Source organism: Seriola aureovittata, chromosome 7 (genome assembly GCF_021018895.1).
Source record: "Seriola aureovittata isolate HTS-2021-v1 ecotype China chromosome 7, ASM2101889v1, whole genome shotgun sequence".
In the NCBI taxonomy this organism is placed as follows: Eukaryota; Metazoa; Chordata; class Actinopteri; order Carangiformes; family Carangidae; genus Seriola; species Seriola aureovittata.
The window spans coordinates 9,891,291-9,908,151 of NC_079370.1; the positions used below are offsets into that span (position 1 = coordinate 9,891,291).

Genomic DNA, 16,861 nt, shown 5'->3' on the forward strand with positions numbered 1-16,861 from the left:
AACTAAACATTTGAGTTTTGTCTTCACAAGGTGTTTGCACCAGCTCAAATGGTCATTGTTTGCGCTGTCATATCAGAACAGGAACAGGGCTGAGAAGTATTACTGATTTCACATCAGGTATAAGAGCTGTGGCCATGCCCTCTCCCTCCTGTTTGTGGATTTAGCCCGTGATCATCAACAATGTCAGACCGCACAAATCTTAAGGGGAGAGATCAGGTGAGATTTTGTGAAGCAGTGATTCCTCCAAACTAAAGCTGTCCAGTCCGGCATGGAAGACTTTATTTTCATAGCAATTAATTGCAATAAAAGATTCTATGAATTTAATTTCTCCCTCTCTGGTTTATGATGGACTATTAGTGAAAAAAAAAAAACCTGCAGAAGCCTCAATTGCGCAAGACATGGAGCAGGATATTTTTTTGGTCATGGTTTTGATGTGTGGCATTTTGAATTTTCACTTTTCCTCAAATTCCTTTTCTTCTAATTTCAGCAATGACGTTCCAGTCAAATGTGATCAACTCACAGCCGCAGATGTCAGGAACACAGTACAATGTGTCCTCTGGATCATCAGACTGGAGTTCAAATGTGTGCGATTGCTGTGAAGACTGTGGCATCTGTGTGTGATTTTAGGTACACAGGCAAAAATTAACCAACACTGCGAAATGAATCCCAACATGACAACATGTCTCTCACCTCCAGGTCTTTGCGCAACATTTGTCCCATGTATCCTGGGCTGTAAGGTGGCTCAGGACAACGGAGACAGCTGCTGCCTGCCCTTCCTTCCTGGTGCCATGATTGCTCTAAGGACAAGTATTCGCAGCAGATACCACATTGAAGTAAGTGTGCTAAAGACAACAAAAAAAAATTGTACTGAAAATAGGATGCATGAGATGCAGACCCAGTTCCTGTCAGTAAAATGATTTTACCACAAACAAGATAATGAGGATTGTTTACTCTGCCTGTGCTTTCCCCAGGGCTCAGTGTGTGATGACTGGGTTGTCATGGCCTGCCTGCCTCTGTGTGGACTGTGTCAGATGGCACGGGAGCAGAAGATGAGAGGATAAGAAGAGGTCAAATTGCAAGGAGAGCGCACATGTGGATATTTACATTTCTTGGTCTGGACACCATTTCTGTATTTGAAATTGCAATTTGATATATTGGCATAACCATAATTAAGCACGGTATAGTCAAAACATGTACAGTAGAACAAGGTTTACAGTGTAAGAATAACAGCCAGATAATCACTTTATTATCCTATACTTATATAACATTTTATATTATATCTATAATATACATATTTAAAAAGGCAGAGATGTGGGCAGGCATTCAAAGAATCACAGAGATGGAAGAAAAGACAACAGAGAAATAATTCAGTATTTCAACAGGCCTAAACTTTTACACTCAACTATTGTCTTTCATTATAAGTTAAACAGCGACTCACTGTGTTGAAATTGTCTTTATGCAACCAACTTGGAACGCACGAAGAAGGAAATGCTGAGATTTACAGAAACAATGACTTTCTATAAAACAAATGTATAAAACAAATATTTTATGTATGTTTAATTACAGAGTATATTCAAGCGAAAGTGTTTCAATAAAACCTTGTAGAATTATCATGCTGGCATTTAGGCTTTTTTTTTTTTTCTTTGACATGTAATCAACTGGAACTGGATATGGAAGGAAAAGAATGGGTGTCACCCATCTTCCTCTTTCTGATTAAGTGTTTGTTTAAGATGAGCACATTACAAGGAAGCTTTCTGATAAGGCATGGTCAGGTGAACAACATTCATCTCAACAGGTAAGGCTGTCATGGCAAATAGTGTCATAACGTTTAACTTCAAATATAGTAAGATATTTAGCTATTGCTTTTCTGATGAGTCAAGTATGAGAGTCAAGATTATGTGAAAGATTGTAAGAGCACAACTTCTCTCAGGATATTATTGTTTATTTGGAAGTGCTGTTTCTTGAATATTAGCAAGTTTTTAGACTAAAAATACCTCCTTTAAAGAAGTTGAATCTAAAATGTAGGAGAAATAATGGTACAATGTTTAGGATAGAAAAGGTACAATTCAGAAGTCTCCCTGTCCGTGTTAATGCTGACATTACTCATGAGGATCGACACAAAATGTTGCTATAATCGAGTTGCCTGTTCCTGTACAAGTAAACGCCAAACTATTTGCTGTGCTGCTTAGCCAACAATGACAATCCTTTTATGGCATGTTTTTAACAGTATAATTCGTGAATTTAACAGTATCATGTGAAACAAGCGGGAGGAGGAACGGAAGTGCAGAGTGAAAAGTGATATGAAAGCATTATAAAAAGAGGAACAGAATTATCCTTTTGACTTCACGGTTCAATTTCCTTGGCAAACACCTGAAATCCTCAGGTGAGGATAACAGGGTGCTTGTAATTGAAACTATTATAGGAAACTCTTGAAACTTTTGGTTCTTGTAAGACACACTAACATCAGCAAGAAACTGTTTGATTAAGTGAAGGATATTCACGTCATGAATATACTAAAACATTGTAAAAACAGGGCTAATTTTATTTTGGTGCTCTATGTCAGTTTTATTTTAAAGCATTTATTAGGCTATACTAGACTTTGTTCCTGAAAACATGACTCAATTTACTACTTTTAACTGTGTGAGTGTGTGTGTGTGTGTGTGTGTGTGTATAGATATATATGTATGTTTGTATTTATATCCATGCAAATCCTTTCATGGCATGTTTATAACAGAATCATGTGTGAATTTAACAGTATCGTGTGCCAGGAGGAGGAGGAACGCAAGTGCAGAGTGAACAGGGATATGAAAACATAATAGAGGAACTGAGTTATCCTTGTGACATCAAGGTTCAAATTTCTTGGCAAACACTCAATACAGGTGTAATCTTGAGGTGAGGAGACATCAGACTATGTTTCTGAAAACATGTATGCTGTATCTAATAAATATGTTAACTTACATTTACTTCAGTCACATACAGTATACTGTGTGTGTGTGTGTGTGTGTGTCTGCGTGTATGTATGTATCGACGCAGAAGAAATTTTTATTAGAAATGAATCTATTCTGTTTCCACAAAGTTTTAAAGGTACATTTCAGACTTTTGAAAAGCTTTACAATTCAAATATAAATGTTCACCTGAATACCAAAGACAAAACATTTTGGAGAAGGATGGCAAATTATTTAGCTAATTTTCCATATGTCCTGTAAAGCTAAACAGGACTAACATTGTGATATATACGATATATATATATATTTATATATATAACAGTATAACATATATATATATATATATAATATATATATATATATATATATAAGAACTGTGGTAACAGGTCTGCATTAGTGTTTTTCTGCTTAGAAAGTAAAGAATTTCCATACAAAGGTACAGTAGTTGAAAAGAATTTTGCTCTTAGCCTGATTTAAAAATGTAACTTTCAATTTGCTCGTACAACATAACATATGTGTTGTCCTGCTCTCTGTTCTCAGATTCCCATACCACGTTTAACTAATCAACAACCCAGAGACCTTTTCAACATATTCCAACAGAACAAACCAACAAAGCCACCGATGAAAGTTAAATTTTAAAAGGACCGTTACTCTGGACTACAACAAGATAAGATGGCTGGTCTACTTCATCAGCTGTTGTCAGTTACAGTTGTTCTTGGTGCTGTTCAACTCATAACTGGTTACAGCTTCAAAAACTGCATTGCAGACCCACGCTCAAATGGATCACTCTTCAACTGCATCAGTCGAAAGGAAGAGAAGATGTCTGCTATTTTACATGACCTGCCAACATCTGCCATCCATCTCACCATCTCCAAGACTCATGTGAAGCACATCTGCAACTACAGCTTTGTTCATCTACCAAAGCTTAAATACCTAAGAATAGACGATAACCCCGTGAATACCATCGATCAATCTGCTTTCCAAAACTTGCATCAACTTCAGTCTCTAAATTTATCTGTTAACAACATATCAGAACTGAACCCTTATCTGTTTAAGGAACTTCACAATCTCACCTTTCTGTTGCTGTCAGACAATAAATTAAAGCAGCTCCCTGAGGGCATTTTCTCTGCCACTCTCAATCTAAACACTTTAAACATGAGGCAAAACCTTCTGACAAATTTCTCAGAGATCGCTGAGTCTGTGTCACATCTAATGAATCTGAAAGTATTAGACCTTTGCTATAACAGTTTGACCTCTCTCAGCCACTCAAATGTGTCGCTACCCAAATCCCTCACTACTTTATATATATGTAGAAACAATCTGTTTACATTAGGATGTAAAGATTCATTTCTCACGTTCATCAACATACTAGATTTGTCATATAATTCTAGGCTCCCTACGACAGCTTTTCAAGGAGTGGATTTGAGACGTATAAACTATCTGCGTTTGCGTTCAACAAATGTCAGCGTAGTGGAGTTTTTAAACATCAGCAACGTCAAAGTAAGTCAGGTTGATTTCTCTGGCCTGGGTCTAAAAAATGACAGCCTGCTCATGGAGCTATGCAAATTGTTAATGAGAAAGGTTAAATGGATTAAAAATCTGAACCTGAGTGATAATGGGATTGGGAGTCTAACAAACTACACACTGTACTACTGTCCTAACATCACAGGGGATCTGGATCTATCCCGCAACAAACTGAAAAGCACAAATTGTCTTAGCTTTCTCAGAAGACAGGCGCAGATAAAAAGCTTCAACGCAGAGCATAACCATCTCACCTCCCTCCCATCCTGTAACAAACAAACCAAGGTTTGTTTAAAAAGTCTGGAAGAGCTGAGCTATCGTTACAACCGCATTCTCTCAGTGAATTCCTTTGCTTTCTTTCATACGCCAAATATCAAGACGCTACAACTTAACATAAACACAATTGCTTTTCTCGATCGTAAAGCTCTCAAAGGGCTGAAAAAGCTTGTGAAACTCCGTTTGGACAATAACCTCTTAACTGATTTGTTCAATGAGACTTTTGAAGACAATAACAAACTACAAGTCCTTAACTTACGCAACAATCGTATTTCTGTCATTTTCAATGGGACCTTCCTCATGCTTCGGAATCTGACAACATTGGACCTGGGAGGTAATAAGATCACTCATTTTCAGCCATCAGGTTTTGATGGACTAAAAAGTCTGTCCAATCTCTATCTAGATGGAAACAACCTCAAACACATTGACACCTCCATCTATCGTGTATTTCAAGATACACTCACAGTGCTGGATTTACAAAGTAATAAGATTCGCTTCCTCACTGAAAATAACAGCTCACCATTTATGAATCTTAGCAAACTCAGTGATTTGAAATTGGATGGGCAGCGGCCTTATGGCATGACCGTTTTGCCCCACACTTTTTTTCGTGGCCTCTACTCACTAAAATCTCTGTATCTCACCAACAATAACATCTTTCATCTGCCTCCTGATGTATTTGATGATCTGACAAGCTTACAGTTCCTCACACTGGATAAGTGCTGTGTTGGGGTGACACAACTAGTACCAGGAGTCTTTAAAAATCTAAGAAATTTGACCAAATTGACTGTAGAAAGTATGGGCATTCAGAACTTCTCTAAGGAGGTTTTTGGGAATCTTATACAGTTAAGCTCACTGCAGCTCAACCGCAATGTGATGCAGAGCATTCATGTAGATGCACTACAGAGTCTACCAAAACTCCGCTACCTTGACATACGTAACATTCCTTTAAGCTGCACCTGCAAGAACAGCTTGCTGCAAAACTGGACAATATATAACAAAAATGTCCAGGTTGTATATCTCTATAATCTACAGTGCCAAAATGATGCAAATTACAAATTCCACAACTTCAAAACTAACGTTTGTTACATAGATCTAGGAGAGTACCTGTTCTTTAGCACAGCGGTGGTGATCTTCCTGTTCACAGTCACTCCTTTACTTTATGTCAAACTCTACTGGAAAATGAAGTACAGCTACTATGTGTTCCGTTCATGGTTTAGTGATCAGTGGCGCAGGCTTAGGGAGGAGGAGGAAAACTGCAAATATGATGCATTTATTTCCTATAATTCCTCTGATGACCAATGGGTCATGGACCAGTTGCTGCCTAACCTGGAGGGAAATGGATCATCTTTTAAACTTTGCCTACATCACAGGGACTTTGAACTGGGCCGCGATATTGTGGACAACATTGTCTCTGCTGTATACAGCAGCCGTAAAACTATTTGTGTGGTGAGCAGGAATTTCCTACAAAGTGAGTGGTGTTCACTAGAAATCCAGCTTGCCAGCTACCGACTCTTTGATGAGCACCGAGATGTTCTTCTGCTCGTGTTCTTGGAGCCAATCTCTGAGAGGCAGCTGTCAGCCTATCACCGCATGCGGAAAGTCATGTTAAAAAAGACTTATTTGCAGTGGCCTGACTCAGACTGCACTAACCCAATGCAGGCCCAAGAACTGTTTTGGAATCAGCTGCGTAGGGCAATGAGAATGGGGAGCAGACTCAAAATGGAAGAAAATATCAACAACGAAGGTTGTGTTAATGCTGAAAGTGAAGAAACTGAACCTTTTGAGACATCAGATGAAGAATATTACTTGCTACCTTAAAACGATTTGAGGATTTTACTTTATTTTATTTTATTTGTGATTTAGTCGGGATAAAACCTTCAGTATGTTAAATGAATGATTCAAGTCTCTGCTGCGGGGAGAGGGTCATGAAAATATCTGTGAATAAACAGTGTGATACATTGTAAGACTAACAATAACATCATTTATTCAAGCATGAATCAGCAGTGTCATTTAATATCTTGTGATCAGTTTCGTTTTATATTTAGTAATGCTTGATGCTTACCATTCTTCCATTGTACAATTGCACAAATGTGTTTTCTTGCATGTACCCCCCCCCCACACACACATACATAAAAGTCAAATAGCCTTCACAATAGCACACTCCTAGCTAAAATGAATCATCTGTACAGAATTTCCCATTATAGCACCTGTGTTAATGAAGATGTGTTAATATACAGTTCTGCATATTAAAAAAATTCTCTAAAGATGCAAACAATACATAATTGTGTTTCTTTATCTATTTAAATGGCAAAAAAAGAATAAAAGGTGTAACTCTTAAGGTGACAGCTATTGCTATTACATTTAATAAAACATGCACACAACACATATTTTCACTGACTGTGAACAAAAAACCTTGGTATGATTTAAGAGAGCATTGGCTCTATGCAGAGTTTAACTACACATTAGTACAGTTTCATAGGAGGAAAGGACCAGTGCTCAGGGCTTGGTAAAGAAGAAAGGGGAAGGGCTGGGCCTCTTTCAAGCACGTGAGATGGGGGGTAATGCATCATGTCAATGTTGTGGGACCTGAAGGGTGGACACGTTGAAGGGTGACTGAATTGGCTAAAAGGCTGGAAATGGTTGCTCTGATTAGGATGGTGAATTTGAGTGGAGAAGGAGGGAGCCAAAGAATATCTATCAGTTTCAAATGGGTCTTGCTCCTGGGGAAAGTGCATTGGCTCTGCTGAACGTCTATCTGGCAGCTGTGTTTGGTAAAGAAAGAAGGGCTGGATGTTGCTATCATTGTAGTGAGGCCCACGGCTCCTTTCTGTAACTGCTGTGGTTTGGTTCATAAAGCGGTTTTCAAAGGAATCAAAAATAACAGACTCCTTGCTCCTTGGCCTGTTGAAACTGTCTGCCCAGTGCTGAGATGCTGAGGCTCTCTCTCCCCAGTATGAGGTGGGACAGGGCGCAAACAAATGATCGCTTGCTGAAGTTCCAGAGGACTCAATGTCCATACAGAACTGAGGAGAGCATCTTAGTCTGGGGATATCATCCAAAAGACTGGCAGATGTATTCACAGGGCTTCTGAGCCATTCAGCAGTCTTCACATGAAACACCAGAAAGCATTTTATTCCAGAGAATTTTAAATTATCTGATGATCATCAAAGGAAGGATGACAGCTGGGCCACATGTGAAATTAACTTAAATAAGACAGTGGCAGTATAAACTTTAGGTCTTACCTCTTCAAGGCTCTGGTGTCGCTGTAGACTGGACTTCCAGTTAAAATGACTACTTCCCATTATTTTGAAGGATTTGGTTTTCTTGGTGTCAAAACATGGCCGACCAGCAGCGTTGGCTTGAAATACTGATGCATCTAAAAAGGAAGGAGACACAACTGAAAAACTGGCCAGCAACTTTGTGTTCAGGGCTTCCCACTTAACGAATTTACAGCATGGATTCCACTCATTGAACTCCTGACAAAGGTCACTTTTAAGGATAAGCCTGTGTTAAAGCTGGAGTACAGGACTTTTACATATAAATGAACGTCCATTACATTCAAGCTCCTGCCAAACGAGTTCACATAATGCAGATAAGGCTTATCATTGCCAGGTAAATCTCTCTGTGTTTCATAGTATACAAGAGTTTTAAATCTAGTGTATATGGCGACATTCCTGTGCTGGCCCACCAGTAGTGATGTGTTTGACATCAACCAGCAATGTTTGGTTTACCAACGTTTTGACCATTTACTGTCATTGCCAGAAGGTGGAGCCAGAAGTTCTGCTAAGCAGGGTTACAAACAATAAAGAGGAGATGAAAGATACATTCCTGCTATTCTATAATAGCTGCAGCTGGCATAAAGGGCAAGGAAACATAATAATGTGCTAACAAAGGCAAAAGAAGAAGACTTCAAACTAGTAAATATGAATATACACAATGCAAACAAAAATTAGGTTTGCAAAGGTTTTATAAAGGAAAGAACTCAACACATTTATCAGGCCTCAAAGATAGTCAGTGTGTTAAGGTAAATAAAACTGAATGTAAACATAACTTTCTTTACAAAAAAACTCCACAGGGCAGCATTGAAGATTGGTAATACTGACAATCATCACAGTACAATCTCTATATTAATATGGTATTATCAATGTTGAGGTAAAGATGCTATTGATATGAATACTAATGAGTTCAATATCACAGTAAAAGTTTCAGGTTTTTACCATGTGAACATGACACCTTCAGTAATTTTGGTAAGCTTAAACTTGTTTCTCATTTCAAGATTAGAAGTGTGAAACACAATATGACAACAAAAGAATTGTGTGACTATACAGAGAGATAGCAACCGAGTTCTCATTTAAAAATAATAATAATCTAAACAAATCACCATATTTTCTTTTTACTAAGAGAATTCCAGAGCTGTCAAGTATTTCAGTGCCTACATGTACGCAAGAGCTCACCTTCATCTATCATGGCTGGCTCCTGATTGTGATCCTGGACTTCATTTGTGAGATCGGTACAAAAACTGAGGCGTCGCTGCTCCTTGAGAAGGTTCTCCTGAAGCCGGGGTCCATGCCTCTCCCGCAGAGCCTTCAATAGCACCTCCCTGCTCTCTGCCACCAGGTTTCTCCTTCTCAGAAGTGGGAACTGCAAACAGTCACACAAACGTGCTGCCATTGCACTGACAGACGTAGATACACATCTGGGACCTGGTCTTCTGTGTTGTATGTCAAAGCTATCAGCAGTGAGTGAGCTGGAGAGCTGAAGTGGGCTTGGGCTGAGGCCATGACCTTGTGTCTGGTATTCAGGAGGCTCTTGGTTCTTTGGGGTGGACTCAAAAGTAGAAATTATGTGTGTCTTGACCTTCTTTTTCCATGCCTTCACACTTTTTCTATCAGCAGTTGAAGTCAGTGGAGATGCTTTGTCCTTTTCAGGCATGACAGAGTTGGCCATTTTGCTCTTGATTATTACTACATCAAGGGAGCTGTGGTTAGATGAGAAAATGCATTTATTGCTTTGAGGTGAAAGATCAAGTTGTTGCTGTGGTCTCTGCCCAGGTGTAACATCTAATCCATGACTTATTTTCTTCTCCTTTTCCCTGCTGTCATCACAGATGTTTGTAGCAGGGTCTGCTTTCTTTTCAAATGGCACAACCGCATCAGTATCAGCACACAGCAAATCCTTACTGGACAATGGAGGAGGAATGTGAGTAGTTGAAGATGGATGTGAAATGGCATGGTTCTTTTTTTGTGTTTTCTGTCCACTTTTCTCCAGCTTCCCCTGCTCACTTAACAGGCGTTCAATGTCAATAGACTTCACCTCATGGTTGAATAGACCATGGTGTCCTATCAGTCGGCTGTCTGTGATGATACTGGGCTCATGTGAAGCAGGAATGACATTTGGAAATAGTGAAGGACAATGACAACTACTATGACAACAGTGATTGGCATGTGCCATGTCTGTACTGCTTTGGTGACGGCAGTGATGGTGATGTAATTTCTTCTTTGAGGCCTCTTTCCCACCAGCTCTCATCTGACTCCTCTCCTTGCGGCTCTTCAGTCGTTTCATTTTGTGCTGCCCATCTGCAGTGAATCTGTTCACTGAGCAGCAGTTTTTATCTGTTGCTCTTGATTGCTTGTTCAAAAAATTTAGGATCTTTTTGTTGTCTGATAAAGCCCTGCCACTCATGTGGCTCATGCTGCACCCGATTCTGTGAAAAGATAACTGCAGTTAGTCATTTCTAAGGAAATATGATGTAGGTAGGAAATAGAGATAAGAGAGCTAGGTTAACTGCTACAGGATGTTGTTGCACCTCAATGAGCTCAACACTTCTTCTAGATTTGAGCAAAATGTATTAAAGATAGTTGCTGAATTCAATGTCAAACCTATTATCTGAAAAACTGATAACTACAAAAACAAGTGAGTGATCAAGAACATATTTCTAGGTTACAATTTCTTACTGTTAGGATACAAATGTAACCCTACTGTTCCTCGAAATTAAAAAAGGTTTAAAAAAAAAAAAAAAAAAAAGGTTAACCATCCAAACATTAAGTACTTAAAAACTTGACACATCCAAATATTGTCAATCTTTCACTTACCTTCTAAAGTAAAAGTGAACATTAATTGCAACAACTTATACTAGTGTGACAACATCCATGCAATCGCGCCCCCTGCGATATCAGACACCTAACATTTGCCTTCAACCTGCTAGTGTAGCCTAACTGATAGCTAGCTAACAGGTGATAATATCGTCAACCACCAAGTGCAATTTAACTTTAAACACACCTGCATGAAATTACAGTATTCAGCTGCTAATAAACAGAGTAACTAATCTTAAATCCACGCATGTCATGCGAGACAAATACTACATCTAAAAATTTTATGCAAACGTAAAACTAAAATAACGCTGCTTACCGAACTTGTCCGCAGTCGTTTTTGCCGAATGTAAATCTGTCGTTGCTTAGCAACATGCCGATGACAGTGTTGCCAGATTTGACGGACAAAAAGTAGCAGTCTGAGCCTAGAATCAATTAATCTATCTATCTATGCAATTTGGAAAATTAATTAATTGTGTGTTTGCCCGCCAAACAACCTCTCACTGGATGTTATTTGTTTGTTTGTTTTTTTACACCATTTTGAGTAAACTCTAGAGGCAGTTGTGAGTAAAAATCTCAAAAGATGAGTAGTTTCAGAAATACCCCAACAATCATACCATAGTCAAAGTCACGAAGATGTATTTTTTTCTGATTCTGATGTGTTGTATGAACATTAAATGACGCTCCTAACTTGTATCTGCATTTTTGTATGCACTGCGCTGCAGCCACATGATAGGCTGATTGCATAATTTTATAAATAAGCGTGTACAGGTGTTCCTAATAAAGTGCTCAGTGAGTGTTCCAGTTTACCATTTATTACACCTGCATGCACCTGTTCCTTTCACCTCACATGGTAACATCACCTCAGCTCCCTCCCTTCTCAAATAATACAGGCAAACTTCTCCTAGGCGTAAACACAAAAAGGTGCCCAAATTATAACCCACCCAATTAAAAAAAATAGCTAAATCACGCGGAAAACCGTCCAAAATGGCTACACTCGACGCAGACTTCTTTACGCAGCACTAACTCCCATGAACACAAACGAGCAGGGCGAATCCATTTACAGAGACGAGGAGGTAAAATCGTTTCATCTTTTTTATTCCTCTTCACACGAGAAATTCTTTACTTATCATTTATTCGTATCGTATGCTCTAAAACTCATTACAAAACACATAGTAATAATCAAGTGTCCCATTATACTAAAATACATGAAAACATAAATGTCATTGCCCATGGAGGATAATGGTACATGCAACTGTAGTGAAAATTTACTTCCTGAAACTGAACTGGGGGTTGACGATATTTTGATTTAGTGGTAGCCTATGTTCAGTAATATAAATGTAACTGTTGTGTAAAGCGCTACCTTCTCCCCTTTTGCACAATACAGGCTTGCATGATTTAACTTTAATACCAACCAGGGTGTGACCGTTATATCTCTGCTAAACTACATCTGTCTTGTGTTTCCAGCAAGTAGGCTAGCTATTGTGGCTAATTCTACCAACCTCCATAGCTTTAGCAAGGAATTATAGCTATAGGATATAGATTTATCGGTTTGTTTCCGTTCTAAAAAGTACCAAAGCCCCTGCGTGACTGCTTTCCAACACAGACAGAGTCAAGTCATGAGTGCTGAAGACCCAAATCCAGCCGCCACACCCACTCCCTGTGTGGACAACCAGGGAGATGGACGATGGATGTCTCTGGTGTGTGAAATTATCATTATTGTTATGAGTTTTCTACTATTTCTTCCTTGGACTTTACATAGCTACAACGTAACACAGCCATGATTTGTCAGGTTTCCCAGCCTGCATTGTCGCTAATGATTAGTTTTATGAGATGTGAGCTTAAGGGAGCTAGCATAGTTGAAAATTGTCCAAGTCTGACAATTTATAGCATGTTGCTAATATGATAACAGCATTTTTCTCAAAACAGTAGTCAGAAACAAAAAAGATAAATAATTACAGTTGATTTATTTTTATGAGACATAACTGTAGAGTAGTAGAGCTGGAATGATCTTATAATAATCTGAAACTATTTTGATTATTGATTTATGGTGTCAGACATTTTTCAAGCAAGACTGGTTAAAAAATGTCAAACATTTTCTTATTCCAGCTTCTGCAGCTTTTCTTTGACATATATCACATTAAAATTAATATCTTTGGCTTTTAAACAGTTGGTATGACAAATCAAGACATTTGCATATGTCACTTTCGACTCTGCAAACCTGTGAGAGGCATCTTTCGCATTATTTGATGTTCCATAGATGAATCTATGTTTCAATTACCCCCACTATATAATATCTTCCAATTTCCATATCTGAATATATACAATAATATACCAAATACAAAAGACATTTTTTGTATGTGTGTCTCCATTTCTCATGAACCATTTCAAAAGTATCGTTTTAGGACTGCAATTAATGGTTATTTCCATTATCAATTAATCTATTGATTATTTTCTTGATTAAGCACTTGTTCTTAAAACATAAGAAAATTGTGAAAAATGCACGTTATACTTTCCCAAGGCCCAAAGAGATGTACTCAAATTGCTCATATAACCAAAAGTCCAGAATCCAAAGTTATTCAGTTCGTTATTTATCATATATGACACATTTCAGAAGATGGAGCTAGCAAATATTTGGATAAAAAATAGTATTAATCAATTATGAAAATAGTTGCTGATTATTTTTTTGTTGATTGACCCCTCCATTGACTGACATGCTTCACCTTTAAGAGTTGCCTTTGATGCTGCATATCGGGTGATGTTTGATATTGGAAATTGAAAAATCTTCACATTTGTTTTTCCTTTTTTCCCCTATGTAGCACAACCGCTTTGTGTCTGACAGCAAGGATAAAGAACCTGATGTCCTGTTTGTTGGAGACTCTCTTATTCAGCTCATGCACCAGTTTGGGGTAAAACATAGATCACATTCCTATATGGGTCTGCTCTGTACACAGTGTTTGACACACTGTGTACACCTTCAAATTGTGTTCAACATGTGGACATATTGTGGTTTCTCTGCAGATATGGAGGCAACTGTTCTCTCCTCTCCATGCCCTTAATTTTGGGGTGGGTGGTGATGCAACACAACATGTGCTTTGGAGACTGAGCAACGGTGAACTGGATAACATCAGCCCAAAGGTACAAAACACTGCCAAAAATAGAGAACATGATCATGCTTGTTTGTTCACACAGTAGACTCATTGTGCTCAACTTTGTGCTGAGATCCTAATTCCAGGTACATTGGCCGGGAACTATCAATGACATCTGCTCAGTCCTATAATCTTTCCTCTTTTGTTGTTGTAGGTTGTAGTGCTGTGGGTTGGCACCAACAATCATGGGCACACAGCAGAACAGATCTGTGGAGGCATCATGGCTATCATCCAAGTCATCAAGAACAAGCTCCCTCATGCCCGCACGCTTGTACTTGTAGGTTTTCTCTGATACATTCCAGATACATCCGGAAGTGTTAATTTACTAATCTGCATGTCTGTTGAAAATGCTGCAGTAGAAGGACAGTAAGAAAAATCACTGTAGCTATTTAAGATACTTGCATGATTTCTTTAACTCACACTGTTGAAACCTCATATTAACTTCAGAGTGTACTTCTGCTCAGAACAAGGATTGTTGATTATGTCCACATCTCTTATTATACATTGGAAGAACATTAGAAATGGATCTTTTAATGGCCAGAATGAACGAGAGGAATGATTACCACAAGAAAACCCTGTTTCATTGCTCATGGATGCACCTGACTAATACAGACTTAAAAGAATTTGGAACCAGTGTTTTTTAAAAACACTTAAATTATATGTTTGGATGTGAGCAATACTTTACATACAAAAATAAAAAAAGCAGCATTTGTTTGGGAGAGGGTTACAAACTTCAGTGGAGTTTGGAGTGCATCTAATTTCCATTTTGGGAAACATTTGTTTAGTTTTTATATTGGTACTTCTTATTGTAAAAATATTACAAAAATGCATGAGAGTTTTCCCTCTTTTTAACAATAGCATACATTCATTTATTTTCCAGGGATTACTGCCCAGAGGTAAATTGCCAAACCCTCTGCGGGAGCGAAATGCCAATGTGAACATGCTGGTCCAGGAGGCCGTATCGTCCCTCCCCCACGCCTCTTTCCTCAGTGTGGACCCTGGCTTTGTCCACTCCAATGGTAGCATCTCCCACCAGGACATGTACGACTACCTCCACCTGACTCCCCAGGGCTACCAGGCTGTGTGTGAACCCCTGCACGCTCATCTCAAGTCCATGTTAGATAAACCTGCAGAGAACTGAGCAACCAGGGCACAAACTTACACTACCGCAGTGGTCCTCGCCCCTGTTTCCAGAGAGCATCGCACTCATCTTTTTAAGACCTTGAATGATGGATAGAATCAATTAGTAAGGTCTAAGGGCTGCTCAAACTATTTGTGCAAGTCCTCTCCATGGCCAGGGTTGGTGACCACTGTTACAGGTAATGGAACCGTAAAGTTTTTGGTGTTTATGATGCAGTCAGAAATTAAATGTGCTGTACTATAGAGAGACAAAGTCCTCCTTCAATTCCCACATAAACATCTGTTCCACTAGCTTTCGCCTCTAAAAGATTTTTTCAACCGAAGGATTATTTCATTTGTACGCCACTTGATACAAGGGTTGAATATGATAAGGGGAGCTCTGTGCGTCAACAGTCAGGACAATGAAGGGATGATATCTGTAATATGTAAATAAATCCAGATGTCCAGTGGTTATGAATAAAGCTTTTAAAAAGATGCAGTAACTTTTTACTCTAACAAAGACATGCTGTAGGTTAAAACATTAGTTGCTGCACTTTATTTAAACCTTTATTTATAACTGTGTGCTGTGCAGCTACAGCTCTTGTGAGTCTATCAAAGCAGCTTGATTGACCTTAGAATATGGACAGACACCTGCTTTTTAGAACAAACCTTCTATGGCAAAATATACTGTCCGACTGAGGCTACTGGAACAGGATTTATCTGGTAAAGGGTGCGAGACTGTGGCTCTTCACATGCCAGGACATGACTGATTAGAAAAAAAAAAATTAAATAAATAAATAACAAGATACAAGAATTGCCCTGACAGAGAAATTCCTGTAATTTGTCATTTTGGTTTCTCAGTTTCACTAAGTTCCGTTTATTTGTCAATAGCTTTATTTACTCTTTTGTGATGTCTTATGTCTTTTGTACATTTTACTTTGAATGACCAAATGTGTCATTGACCATTACTGTCTACTTGCTTATCATGTCACATGTTACTTCATTATTGTCCTTGTACCTTTTTGCTTCACCCAATGTAATAGCAACAGATTTTTGATGTGAGAGGCCGTGTTTAGTTAAACATGGGTATGTTTGAGCAGGTTGTAAAGTCATATTGATACATCTACAGTTGCTTGTGCTTCAGGTTCAATCTTGTGTGTGACATAATGGCCCATTAGGCTAAATCTAAAACATTTTACTTCACACTAATATTCCTCTGAATTATGTTTCAGGGTGTCTGATTGTGTAAGTGATGAAAGAATGCATTAAACACAAAGACAAAATGGTTTCAGTATCCCTTGACTGATTGATCAGATGTGCGTGCTGATGATGATTTAATATCACTGAAACAGTGCTACATTTTTATTCGTCAAAGACTACTAGGTTCATCTAGAGTACATATACACAGATGATGTCCACAAAAGATTAATTGCGTTTGGTTGACTGTTTTTTTTCCACTATTAGACAATGGCTAAAGGCAGAGAGCTGCATTTCTGAAACTAGAGAAGGGGCAACAAGTCTAGCTTTGCTTTCCGCTAAATCCAGTTTCAACAATGTTAGTACAAGACTGTCACCTCGACCAACAGTTATTAGGCATAGTACAATACCTCATACCTACAATTCTGGCTGTTGCCTGAATAATAACAAACATTATCTTACATAACGGTTAGGGGCATATCAGTTACAGTGGTTTCAGCAGGGCTGAAAATAATTGTGATTGATCTTGAAAGCATGAAGTGCTTTCACCATGGAAAATATTTTG

At 38.5% G+C, this 16,861-nt stretch overlaps 4 protein-coding genes across 5 annotated transcripts; 3 read left to right on the top strand and 1 right to left on the bottom strand.

Annotated features, from left to right (window-relative positions):
* The first annotated feature begins 55 nt into the window (after nucleotides 1–55).
* On the top strand, nucleotides 56–1,613 carry cnfn (cornifelin). Its single transcript, XM_056381763.1, has 4 exons — nucleotides 56–216; nucleotides 488–613; nucleotides 697–833; nucleotides 972–1,613. Exons 2-4 carry the CDS (start codon nucleotides 490–492, stop codon nucleotides 1,059–1,061), a joined length of 351 nt encoding a protein of 116 aa, XP_056237738.1. The 5' UTR covers nucleotides 56–216; nucleotides 488–489; the 3' UTR covers nucleotides 1,062–1,613.
* A 77-nt stretch (nucleotides 1,614–1,690) lies between these two features.
* tlr21 (toll-like receptor 21) lies at nucleotides 1,691–6,579 on the top strand. 2 transcript variants are annotated; one of them, XM_056381759.1, is made up of 3 exons: nucleotides 1,712–1,795; nucleotides 2,756–2,892; nucleotides 3,486–6,579. In XM_056381759.1, the coding sequence occupies exon 3, from the start codon at nucleotides 3,618–3,620 to the stop codon at nucleotides 6,558–6,560; it is 2,943 nt and encodes a 980-aa protein (XP_056237734.1). In that variant the 5' UTR covers nucleotides 1,712–1,795; nucleotides 2,756–2,892; nucleotides 3,486–3,617; the 3' UTR covers nucleotides 6,561–6,579. The 2 variants fall into 2 exon arrangements, with proteins under 2 accessions (XP_056237735.1, XP_056237734.1); XM_056381760.1 differs by lacking the exon at nucleotides 2,756–2,892 and having other exon boundaries at nucleotides 1,691–1,795.
* Nucleotides 6,580–7,204: 625 nt separating this feature from the next.
* si:dkey-250k15.4 (uncharacterized) lies at nucleotides 7,205–11,834 on the bottom strand. Its single transcript, XM_056381761.1, has 4 exons — nucleotides 11,151–11,834; nucleotides 9,197–10,446; nucleotides 7,985–8,118; nucleotides 7,205–7,846 (listed from the first exon to the last, which is right to left on the bottom strand). The coding sequence occupies exons 1-4, from the start codon at nucleotides 11,204–11,206 to the stop codon at nucleotides 7,205–7,207; spliced, it is 2,082 nt and encodes a 693-aa protein (XP_056237736.1). The 5' UTR covers nucleotides 11,207–11,834.
* Nucleotides 11,835–12,094: 260 nt separating this feature from the next.
* Nucleotides 12,095–16,385, top strand: pafah1b3 (platelet-activating factor acetylhydrolase, isoform Ib, gamma subunit). The gene is made up of 5 exons (XM_056381787.1): nucleotides 12,095–12,531; nucleotides 13,651–13,740; nucleotides 13,853–13,969; nucleotides 14,135–14,257; nucleotides 14,861–16,385. The coding sequence occupies exons 1-5, from the start codon at nucleotides 12,451–12,453 to the stop codon at nucleotides 15,119–15,121; spliced, it is 672 nt and encodes a 223-aa protein (XP_056237762.1). The 5' UTR covers nucleotides 12,095–12,450; the 3' UTR covers nucleotides 15,122–16,385.
* Nucleotides 16,386–16,861: the final 476 nt, after the last annotated feature.